Genomic DNA, 12638 nt, shown 5'->3' on the forward strand with positions numbered 1-12638 from the left:
TAGACCTAAATGTAAAAAGAGCTACAATTTCAAAACTCTTTGGAGAAGACATAGGAGTAAATCTTCATAACCCTGGACTAGGGAATGATTTCTTAGATGTGACATCAAAAACACAAGAGACAAAAGAAGAAAACAAATGAGTTGGATGTTGTCAAAATCAAAACATTGTGCCTCAGAAAACACCATTAAGAAAGTGGTCAAACCACCTACAGAATGGGAGAAAATGTTGCCGATCACACATCTGATAAGGGATTTGCCTCTAGAATACAAAAAAAAAAAAAAAAAATCTGTATGCTCAACAATAAATACACGAATATCCTGGGCATAGGACTTAAATGGAAATTTCCTCAAAGAAAATATTCAAATGGCCAATAAATACAGGAAAAGATCCTCCACATCATTAGTCATTAGGTAAATGCAAAACACACTCGCCATGAGTTACTACTTCACACTCATTGGGATGGCTAAAATCAGAAGATAGATGATAACAAGCATTGCCAAGGATGTGGAAAAATTAAAGCTCTCCATATCTTGCTAGTGGGAATTTAAAATGGTGCAGCCACTTTGGGAAATATTTTGGTGGTTCTTTAAATGCTAACCATGGAGTTACCATATGACCCACCAATTCTACTTCTAGATTTAAACCCAAGAGAACTGGAAACTTATGTTCACATAAGATCTTACATATGAATATTCATAGCACATTATTCATAACAGCAAAAAAGTAGAAATAACCCAAGTGTCCATGAACAAATGAATGGATAAACAAACTGTGGCATATCCATACAATGAAATATTATGCAGCAACAAAAAGAAATGAAGCACTAATACGTGTCACCACATAGACGAACCTTAAAAAAGCTTATGTTATGTGAAAGCCAGTTGCAAAAGATCATGTATTGGCTGATTCCATTTGTATGAAATGCCCAGAATAGGCAAATCCACAGAGGCAGAAACTAGTTTAGTCGTTGCTGGGGGGATGCAGTGAGGTGGGACGGGGAGTGGCCACTAACAAGTATAGGGGTTCTTTCTGAAATAATAAAAATGTTTTGAAGTTAGACAGTGGTGATGGTTGCACAGCCCTGTGAATATGCTAAAACCCACTGAATTATACACTTTAAAAATGCAAATTTTGTGAGATGTGAATTATATCTCAATAAAACTATTATTTTGTAAAGGAGGGGGAAGGGAGAGATAGAGAAGTCAAGGGAGATGCCAAGGCTTTGGGCCGGAGCCCACTGAGACATGGTGGGGCAGATGGTGGGGAAGAGGAGCATCAGACCAGGAGCTCAGTTATGTATGTGTTGGATAGAGTCATCCTGAGTTGAAGGGAGACATCGGGGCTGGAGATATAAATTTGGAAATCATTAGCATTTAGATGAAATTTTAAGCCATGGAGGGGATGAGATGGAAAAGAGAGCAAGAGTGAGCAAGGGGGAGGAAAGCCTCAAGGAGTGTATTCTCACTGTGTGTGGGGTCTGACATGGCTCCCGTAGAGTAAGCTCAGCGTCCATGTCCTGACAACCAAGAGGACACTTTACACAGAATTAGGTGTTGAGATCATGGTCAGTGATGTAACTAGGACCCAAACTCAATTCAGTCCTCCAAGCAAAATTGATTAAAATAGGAAGACTCGTGGACTTCAATATTTGATTTCTTTTGAAAATTGAATCTATCCTAAGGTATCCTCCAAAACCATAAAGTTGGAGACTTCATATTTTTAATGAGTTTTTTTTTTCCTTAAAACTTGGCACCACCAGATAATCATAATTCTGTATGTGAGGACACGTCTCCTATCCTATTTTCTTTTCCTAGTGCCTCTCCATTTTCTTCCAATCTAAAATCATGATTACAAGATTAGCATCTTGCCTGTGATGATTCAGGCATATTGAATCACTTCCCAAAATGTGTTTAAAATATATTGAAATCCTATCTTGGAAATATGGTGTGTAATTTATTTCAGAATACATTATTCCTATCAAATAAAAAGTAATCAACCAGGAACCAAACAGCTAAATTTCTAGCATGCCTGATCAGATAGTCTTTATTCTTCTAATTGATTTCTCAGCTCAAATATTTCACTTTTCTATATCATGTGGACACATGAAACGTTTTAGGAGTCTGCTAGTTTCTGGCATTACCCTAAAGGAGAGTAAAGTGACAGGTTTGGTTTTCTGTTTTCACTTGTTATTTTCTGTGAATTTAATACTGCACACTACAAAGAGGGCTGTTTTGTGTCAACAGGAATTAGCATAGAAAGAAAGTTATTTCCTGAAAGAAGATAGCATGTATATTAGTTAAGGTAAGGCTTGCCACTGTAACAAATAAACCCTGTATTTTCCATGGGTAGAGACAGTAGAAATTTATTTCTGTTTGCTGTCATACCCAAGGCCGGTACTCCCAGTAAGGAGTACTTTTTTCCTCCCATTTAAAAACCATGCTGTCTTCATGCAAAGTCCCTAGGTTCTCAGAGTCTTCTTCATTCCAGGACAATGGGCATGACAGCAGATATGGCATATCTGCCTCTTAAAAATCCCAGCTATAAATGACCCATCACTTTCTCTCACACTCCACCACTGAATTCATAACTCTGGGTGAAGGGAAACCAGGAAATCCCTTAGTTTGGTGTCCACTCCCCAGCAACTCCTTTCCACTGTGGACAGAGAAGCCTGCATTGTGGGGTTGGTAGACAGCATGCTTTGGAGAAATACAGACTTGAGTCATACTCTGAAACTACCAGGAACTAGATGACCTTGGGCAAACTATTCAACCCTTCTGAACTCAGTGACTTAATTCTCTTGGACATTGGTCACTCTACTGTAAAATGGAAGAAAGACCCCCCTTGTAGGTTAGTTGTGCTCATAGAAGATAATGGGTGAATTGTGCTCACCACAGAGTAGTTTTACTAGGTAAGACTCTTTTGAGCCAAAGAGACAAAAATAAAACTCAAGTAGTTTAAGCTAAAAAAGGAGGATTTATGGGCTATTGAAACCAGATCATCAGACAGATGACCTCATGGGCAGCTGGGTTCAAGCATGGCACTCTTTTTCCCATGCTCTCTGCCTATACTTCCTTGGTGCACACTGATATTGACTTCTAGTGCAGAAAGGCAATCTCCTTCTGAATGCGGGGACCATTGATATTCCCAGTCTGAACTCACAGCCCAACTACAGATTCACTATCAGCTCCAGCCGGAAAAATCTAAGGGAAGACACAGATTGACCAAGTTTGGGTCTCTTGCCTACTGCTTGCAATCAGAGAGGCAATTGTCCTAACAGAAGACAGGAGGGTGCTGGACAGGCCATACATAAGTCAGTGATGTCAATTTGTTGTAGCTACTTTGGGGATGTAATACCAACTTGCCAACTCAACCTCAACAGCAGTAGGAAGAGTTCCTTCCTACCTTTCCCTTTCACAGACCTCACAGGGGTCCTTCTATAGCATCAACTAAGATCACTCTGCCAGGCTCCAGAATTACCTCATCCTCCCCCTCATCAAAACTTCCTCTCTTTCAGTAACATTACCTCATGAAGTAAGAAGAAATTACCAGATTAATGGATTCCCCTGGTGATAAAACAAAACAAAACAAAACAAAAAACTATATGTGTTACTTTTCTATCTAGGAAAATCAGCATTTTCAAACAACTCAATACTCCAGAAAGGAGTGGGGAATGCTCCTTGAACAAGTACTCCTTGGGATCATGTTTCTATGGGATTATTTTACCCTGATCGCTACTGTCACCCCCATACTTGCCTCCCAGAGTGTATTGCTTCCCGCCTTTTACACTATGACCTAAAATCACAGATGAAAAAGGATGCTAGAACTTTCTAGATGGCTTTGCTACTTGCTGGGGAGAACTAAGGAAAATCAACAGTGTAAGTACAACAAATAAGAGTCTGGCTTACCGGGTAAAGGCTTCCAATTTCTTGCTAGCTGTTTCGCTTCTGGGAGTCACAAAGGAGGGGAAAGAAGCCCCAAGTACATCCTGCCCAGTTTAGTCCTCAAATTTTCCAGCGCACCTTTGGAGGGAGCGAAGTCTGAAAAGGACTCCTACTTTAGCTGCTCACTGCGCCTTCTCCCTCTCTCTGTGTCTGTCTCCAAATTTCCCCTTTTTACAAAGACACCAGTCATATTGTCTGGGGGTCTGCTCTACTCCGGCTTGACCTCTTCTTAATTAGTTGCGCTGGCAACAACCTTATTTCCAAAGAAGGACACACTCTGAGATACTGGGGGTTCTTCAACATACAGACCGGGGAGGGGAGGGGAGAGACAGAATTCAAGCTGGAACACAGTAAATGAAACAATGCATGGGAAGCATGTAACGCAATGCTTAGCTCACTAAACAACAGCTGCCTCCATGATGATTCCTTCTTCCCGGTTTTACACTTGGCCCATCTGCTCTTCCCTGTGGATGAGGCTATCCCTTGCGCTCTCATCAGATTGCAGTACCTTAAAATAATACAAGAGCTGTGGCGTGGCTTGCATAATAATCCCAATAAATGATTAACAATAATATTATCATTCTAATCATTTACCATTATACCATGGCACAGTTGTGATGGTAAACACTATTTTTTAATTAATATTTTAAAATCCCCAAGATTTTAAATCCTGTAAGATAGGCATTATTATTAGTCTCCCTATTTTACAGAAGAAGAAACTGAAAGGAGGTATGGTGATATGGCCAAGGCCACAGAGCCTTTAAGTGATAGGACTGGGATTCCAACCCAGACGGTGGGGAGAGTGGGGGGTGGTTTGGACCTCCATGTCCTTACTCAATAGCCATGCTGAGATTTGTTCCCAGAGCCCTCCAAATATCCGCCTCAAGGCTGGTTTTGAGGAAGTGTATTAAGAAATGGGAACATATCTAGGGGATAGAGAGGTAGTCTGTGTGCCCATCAGACCCACGATATCAAAACTCCATGATATCAAAACTCCAGGAGCGGAGAAGACACTGGTGGCTCCTTATTGGGGGGTGGTGAAGCTCAGCTCCAGGATGGCTTGGCCACAGGTGTCTTGGCCCTTTGGGCAGCTTCAGCATAGCAGAGGGGCTCAGGAACAAGAGCCCCACTTTCTGCTTCCTTTACAAATGCAGAAGGGAAAGGAAGCACTTTGAACATTTTCCTTTGGGCGAGGGGAGAGTGGGGCAGTTTTTAAACTTAGGTCAGTCCTAACCAGACCCCCGCCACAAGTGACAGCTTTGGAAAAGCAGCAAAGCAGCCTGTTCAAGACCTCCAATTACTTTTTTTTCCTCATCTTCCCACTCCCCTCCCCGCCCCCCCGCCACAGATCTGGGATCTAGAGACGGAAAGCTGCTTGTTTACTGCATCCTCCAAAGCCAGCGGTATTAAGGGGGACTTCGCAGCCTGCCTCTACCTCCCTGAATCCAGATCGCTGTGTGTGGCCACTGACACGGTCACACTCCTACACCTGAGACTGAGGTATGAGGTTAGCCTCTTGGCCCCAGGCTGCTTGCAACCTTCTATAGAACCATCCATAGCTGAGATCTCTGGGGGAGCTCCTGAGCTCTATGGCCCCATGTCTTTATCTCACAGCATGTATTTGGTGAGCTCCCTTGAACATTTCCCATTGATTACTCCGGTACCACCTCCTTGGATTACCCAAAACTCCGGAAACTACCTCTTGAACCTTTATTGACCCACTGGCCCTACCTCTCTAGTGAATTGTCCAAGAAGCCCCGGGGGCTTTTAATTCAGTCCAAAAGCATCAGACCCACTTGCTGCAGCAGGGTCCCACATGTGAGACCCTGTCCCTACAGCAAGGTAGTCACTCAGGGACAGCACATGCTCCAGTGATGGACAGGTCCTTATGGAGGGTCCCCTAGTGGGCTTTTCCTGCCCGGGGCTTCAGTCTCAGGGAGCTCAAATGCCTTCAAGACCCATCTCCCTGATTCCTCTACAAATGAGTCCATCTTGATTTCCTTGGCACAGCTTTGCAAGCCACATTTCTTTTCCTCCTTGGCCAGGAAAGTGGGTGCCCGGTTGTCTTTTTCACGCTCAGGGTAGTCATTGAGACGTTCATCTCCTTAGCATGAATGTCCACTTCAGTGCCCATCCCCGTCCTGCAAGACTGAGACTGCCAGGTCTTACTGAGGAGTTTCAATCCTACCTCCCGGGAACCCACAAGTCACCCAGGGCAATGCTGCTGCTGATTTACAGATGAGCGAACAGAGACCTAGAGAAGGGAATGAATTGCTCAAGGTCGAGCGGGGACTCAGGAGCAAAGCTGGGACTAGAATGCCTCTCAGGATGCCCGGCTCTCTCCCTCCCCCTGCGTGGTGCTCCTCCCACTGGAAGGATAAATGTCTGTCTGAGACACTGAAGGCAAAGGAGAGCTCAATTTGTCTGTCTGTCTGTTTAATTAGACTACAGGAGGTGCATTGTCTAGTCTTCCTTCTCCAGAGCCTGCAGAGCTCCTAAGAGGCACCTGTGAGCGGTAGAGAGAAGGCTCTGCTTCCTAGGCCCAGTGGCCTTGGGGTGAGTCACACCCCAGTCCCTGGTCTTGGCAGGGCTGGCAGGATGCATCATCTGTGCTTTGAGAACTTTCAGGCCCTCTGCGCACCACAACTAGGAACATCATTACAGTCTCACGGTTCAAACCAGGCCCATGGTTAGTCACCCCACTCCGTTACGCCCACTTGTTGACCTGACATAAATCCATCCCTCATTCCCCGCCTGCAGCTTTCCCTCTCACTGTTCGGCAAGATAACGGATTCCCGGAGTCTTTGTAAACTAAGGAGAGGAGGCAGAGAAGGATTAGGCTAAACATTGTGGTCTGCAGGGTTCACATCCCATCTATATGATAATGGCAACTGGATTTCCCGAGCCAAAAATGACGGCATACTGTCTCAAAAGGTGGGTTTTAAGGAAAAAATAAAATGTGTTTGGATGTCTGGGTGGCTCAGTTGGTTAAGTGTCTGCCTTCAGCTCAGGTTGTGATCTCAGGGTCCTAGGATCGAGTCCCACATTGGGCTCCCTGCTCAGTGGGGAGTCTGCTTCTCCCTCTGCCTCTCCCTTCTGCCTGCTGCTCCCCCTTCTTGTGCTTTCTCTCTCTTTCTAATACATAAATAAATAAAATCTTTTAAAAATTGTGAACATATGCCTAAGAGGAACCTTAAATATGTTTATTATGTCCAGTGGTTAAATCACAGGTCAAGAATAACTTTACAGAAAAGTGATCAGATTTCGCAGCATCAAAACCCTACTGAGAAGTCCAGAACGTAAGGCTGCTGCCTATGCCTGGACTCACCCTTCCTCATGTTTCCCTGAGGCCATGGGAATGGCCAGTGAGGATGGGGAGACAGGGCAGAACAACCATCCTACCACAGGCTACCGCCGGACCTGCAAGGGCACGGCCTCGGCTCAGGATGCCAGAGCAACCCTCTGAAAGATGGGACTACAGTCAGTCCAATGGCCATTTGTTCTATGTGGCCTCTGCGGGTAGAAAACCAGCCTGTTGGATTGATTTCCTATTTTTTTTTTTTTTAAGCAAAGTGACTGAAATTCCACCTTGCAATCAGAACAGCCCTAATCTCTTAGCGCCCACCCTTAGGCAACAGATGACATCTGCCCATTCCTGCTCTGTCACAGGGAACTTTGTGATGTTGATCAAGTCACCTGGTCCTTCTTAGCCTTCTGGACATGTCCTCATCTGTGAAGTGGGGGGAGACTCGATGCCTTCCTCCCCACATTGGGGAAGGGGTGTAGGTAAGGTCCAGAGGCTCTGGCTCCAGGCCTGGCACTGTCTCCCTGGGACAGCACCCCCACTCCCTGCCTCCTCCTTCCCCACAGGCCAGACTTCCCCTGGAGCAGACCAGAGACCATTCATGGGAAAGTGCTCCTCTCCTTCTGCCAAAAGCTATTCTTCCTTGAAAAGGATTCCATCCTCTGGGAATCTTCTGGCACTAATTTGGAGGCTTCAGGTCCACCAGATCCCTATTAGGGTCCCAGCCTTGGGGCTGAGCACTGGAAGGACCATCAAGAGAGAGGACAGAACAGTAGGTCTGGGAACCAACATTCATTTATTAAGTGTTCCCCCCACACCAGGCTTCTCCAGACATTGGACATCCTTTTCCTCACTTGCTCCTCACAAAATTTCTATAAAGGGTTCCATTTTACAGATGAGGAAATGAGTGCAAAGCAATTGGATTGCATAACTCCTAGAGCTAGCCTTCTGTGCCCTGTCCTCACAGAGGGGACATACAGGGCAAGGCCTGAGTGCACAGAGGCGCCCTTGACCCCGGGTGCATGTGGGAGGCACGCTGCAGGGCCTTGTTCCTGTTTTGATCGAGAAGCACTGCCCTCCAGGCTTGAAGACACGGGATGAGATGGTACAGTTGGTGTTTGTTTGAGGGAAGATGTAAATTCTTAGGGAAGAAGGTCCACTGTGTAGTTGTAGGAAATCACACTTCTCTTGCCCTAAATAAGAGGCATGTGGTATTATTTTTCATGGTGAGCAGTTACTGCTTGCTGAATGCCAATTAGGTAGTATGGGGGTCTGTGGGAAGGATATTCCATAGGTTTTCTCAACAAATACTAAAAAAAAAAAAAAACCCTTTATAATAGATAACATTATCCTCATTTAAGAGAGTAAAAAGGTTAGAGTTTTCAGCATTTAAACAATTTGTCCAGGGTCACAGACTTGTTTTCATCCTCTTCACCTTTTTTCTTTAAAGACTTTGATTAATTTATTTGAGAAAGAGAGAGAAAGAGAGCACGTGCACAGGAGGGGCAGAGGGGGTGGGAGAGGGAGAGAGAGAGAGAATCTTGAGCAGACTCCATGCTGAGCCCGGACCCAACAGGGTGGGGGACAGGGATCCTCAATCTCATGACCCTGAGATCACAACCCTGAGATTGTGACCTGAGTCAAAACCAAGAGTCATAAGCTTAACAGACTGAGTCATGCAGGTGCTCCCTATCCTGTTAACTTTTCTTAATAAACCAATAGATGCCTCATCCACAGTGTCCATGGCATATACCTTCGGTTCAGGTTTTCATCCTTTCTGTTTTTCCTGAGCAAGATCTCCGCCAGAGCCGTGCCTGGTGGTCTCCCACCAAGAGCCTGTGCCGTGCTGCCGCTACAACCCGGCCTTCAGGCAGGTGGTCAGCTGCTCTGAAGCATCTGTAAGTATCAGCTCTGGCTTTCTTTAGCAATGATGGATTTGTGAGCATGAGCCCAACCCCATTGTCCTTGTCTTGGAGCTGAGCAGAATGTTTTGGGGACATTCTGGCCCCAGAGGTTAAGAATTCTACTCGACTTCTTCAACTCTACTATTTATCAAGTATTGTTTGGACACTCTTCTTTGAAAGCTGGGTGAAAGAGCTCACAATTTCCCCAGTAGCTTGTAGTGTGAGCTCTTTGGAAGACCCATCGGGTACTAAGGAATGGTATTATTTCATGGTCGTGTAAGATGATTAACACAACCCTGTGACTTACCTTGTATCTCTAATCTGGAGCTGAGGGTATGGAGTATTCCACGTTCACTTCCCCATTCACTGGCACTCACAAGGATCATGCTGGCCCCTAGATGAGTGATGCAGTGTCTGGTCCACAGGAGGGGACATAACCAGGGTTCCTTAAATAAGGAGTGAGAGCAGAGAAGCACGCACATCCCATAACCCATGTCCTTCTGTCCTTGAGCTAATGGGAGCCGGGCAAGTACATCCGAAGTATATTCAAGATGCTTAAGTGTTTTGAAATCTAAATCATTGGTTCTTCATTTTCTGAATCACTGTCCTAGGCTCTTGCATTATAAGCCAGTGCCCCAGGCCATCTGGCTATTCCCTCTTTCCTTCTTCCTGCAGTTGCCTGGCACACCCTGTCTTTAGGTTTTATAGCCCTGAGGGGCACCACAGTCTGGAAGTCTGGACCTGTGCTCTTCATGTTCACACTCAAGTTGGCATTGCTCCCAGTGAGACACAGTTGTCTTTGCATATGTTCTTGCCAGTCACTCAGCGATTAGTCATCACCACGGTTTTATTAAGTATTGAAAGAAATAGGTTATTTGGTCTGTTGATCAAAAGTTTTTTATGATGACTCAGTCTCAATTCATCTCAAGGAATGTAGATTCCTGCATAGTTGGGGCCCCTACTTATAAAAGAGCATTTTCCCTCCAGACTTATCAGAACAACCTGTGACTCCAAGGACGCCAACCTTCTGGTGTCAGCATCCTGCCCAAGCCTGTCCCTGGAGCTGTCCAACATTTTCCAATATCCACCCTGGAATCTCCTGCTTCCTCCTCTTCTCTTACACTCCACAGCAATCCTTCAAGGTCCAACTCAAGTGCTCTCTCTTCCACAGATCTTGCTTTCACTGCCCTGGACTCATACAGGCACCTCCTTCTTCCTGAACCCCCAAGTTAGTTCCTCCCAGGGGGTGCTAGATTCAGTTCTCACTTGTCCTGCTTTGGGTCACCCGTGTGAGCCTTTGCATCTCTTATCATTCACCAGGGACTTAGGGCAACCTGCAGCTCATCTATGTTTCACTCCTCTTCCTTCTTGATCTGTCAAAGCCCTTCTTATTCTTCAATGCACAACTCTGGATATCAGTTCCTCTGAGAAAAGTTCCTAGATTCTTCCCACACCCGGGCAGAAGGAAGGGCTCCATTACCATTTGGGCTCTTAATTCTATGCTAATACAGTCAGCCTCCTTCAATAGCATTGCTTTTGATAATGCATATCTTCCCTGCCTGTGGGTGGTAAGGAGATGTTGAATTGAGATATAAATACTCTCTCAGCTCTTAACTGTATTAGGCACATGCTGGTAAACTCTCAGATACTTACTGAATTGAGTTATTGATTTGAGTATTTGCTCACCTTGCAGATCTGTGTGAAATCTTTATAACCCATGCCCACTGTTATGACTCACAGTATCTAGGCCATATTACAGCCTATATTTGTGGAGGAGAGAATGTAGCCCAAGGTCTTCATGATGCCTGAAGCTATTAATACCACTACACCATATTTTATTTATCGAGTTGCCCAGCAGAAAACTAAGGACCACCAACTTTTAATTTTTCTGAAAATTTTATGCTTGAAAATGGCGCCATGTAAACTTAATAAATACTCAGTCAAATGTTTACAATGTATGACATTGGAACCACAACTTACTCACACCCATATTGATATATCCAGTTATATGTACTATGGAAGTTTACTTTTCAGGAATAACGAATAATTTTTCAAAAAAATAAAAATTTAAAAATTTAAAAAAGAAGAATGAATAATTTTTCAACAGAGTTTAAGGCTACAAATATTTTGTAAATGTTTTAAAATGTAATAGCAAGATTACATTTCATTTGGGATATGGTTGCATTTTAATATGTTTAATTGAATGGGAACTTCAAAAGGAAGCCTCGCTTGGGGCAAGGAAGTTCTTAGAGGAGCCCTGATAGGGCATGAAATCCCATCTACAAAATGCACCTAGCACGTTTAGACTTTTCTTTGTTCTATAAATAGAACCCTAAAGTCATTTTTAAAGATATTTTAATTGCTCGCTTCAAACTTTTCACTCCCATTTCCTGCAGTAGCTGGCGGTGTTCTTGGGGGAATTTCTTTTTAAAGAAACAAACTTGTAACTATTTAATCACTTAATGGGAAGACAGGTCCAAAGGAAAGATGTCTCTGTTGGGTGTCATCCAGGGCTTATCTGCCCCACTCTGGGCCCTTCTGCTAATTTTTCCATGCCAATTGGTACTTCATTCAATTCTGGACCTCAACCATATTACAAATCACTGTATGTTGTGAAGCTTTGGGATGTTTGCAAATGTTGGAATAACTACAGTAAATGCTAAGGTTCTATTGCAATATTAAGGAGAGCAAATGGATGTACCTGAGCTGTGGACATCTCCGGGAACCCTGACACTGTAAGAGGACAGAGGGGGAAGGAAACAAAGTGTACACTACAAAAATCTGGTCTCAGGTATTTGAAATCAACAACAGTGAGAGGATGCCTTCTGGTTTTGGGATCAGAGACCTGGAAGTCTCTCTAGGTTGATGAAGCAGACTCTTTCACAAAGTGAAAGACTAAGAGGAACATTCAGTAGTTCTGAGAAAGAGTGTGTCCTCAAGCATTTTCCCTCTCTTCCTGTCACTGTCTTTGGGTACAGGCTCCAGAAAGCCTGCCCCAGAGGATGCTTTCCTTAGGGTGGGCACTTACCTACCCGAAGTCATGAAAGATGCCTCCCCACTCCCTTCACAGATGATTCTCATTCAAAGTTTGCTCAAGGGATGGGGATGAAAGAAAGCAATCCCCCCTGGAACTAGTTGGACTGAACAATATCTTAAAGCTGAGGGTTTAGAAGATATGTCCATTCCCCCCAATAGGCCGTTTTTCTCATTTGGCTTTGTCTTGGTGCCAAATAAATTTTGCTGCTCAAAATTCAATCCACACTTATTTCTTTGATCCTCAGTAGTCAGGAGATTTTTATCCAAAGATTTCTAAATTTTCTCATCTTCTCACTGAGTGTTATGGAATAAATTGTGTTCCCCCAAAATTTTTATGTTGAAGTCATCACCCCAGCTGCTCAAAATGTGATTATATTTGGAAATCGAGCCTTTAAAAGAGGGGATTAAATTAACACAAGGTTGTTAGGGTGGGCCCTGATCCAATCTGACTG

At 44.2% G+C, this 12638-nt stretch overlaps 1 protein-coding gene across 1 annotated transcript in view; it reads left to right on the forward strand.

Annotated features, from left to right (window-relative positions):
• The window catches only part of LOC122907428 (WD repeat-containing protein on Y chromosome-like), a 44099-nt gene that overhangs the window by 5129 nt on the left and 26332 nt on the right, over positions 1-12638 (forward strand). The window contains exons 4-5 of the mRNA XM_044250295.1: positions 5291-5442; positions 9042-9144. Of these exons, the coding sequence (XP_044106230.1) occupies positions 5291-5442; positions 9042-9144 (255 nt within the window). The remainder of the gene's footprint in view (positions 1-5290; positions 5443-9041; positions 9145-12638) is intronic.

The sequence above is a fragment of the Neovison vison genome, chromosome 5 (genome assembly GCF_020171115.1).
Source record: "Neovison vison isolate M4711 chromosome 5, ASM_NN_V1, whole genome shotgun sequence".
In the NCBI taxonomy this organism is placed as follows: Eukaryota; Metazoa; Chordata; class Mammalia; order Carnivora; family Mustelidae; genus Neogale; species Neogale vison.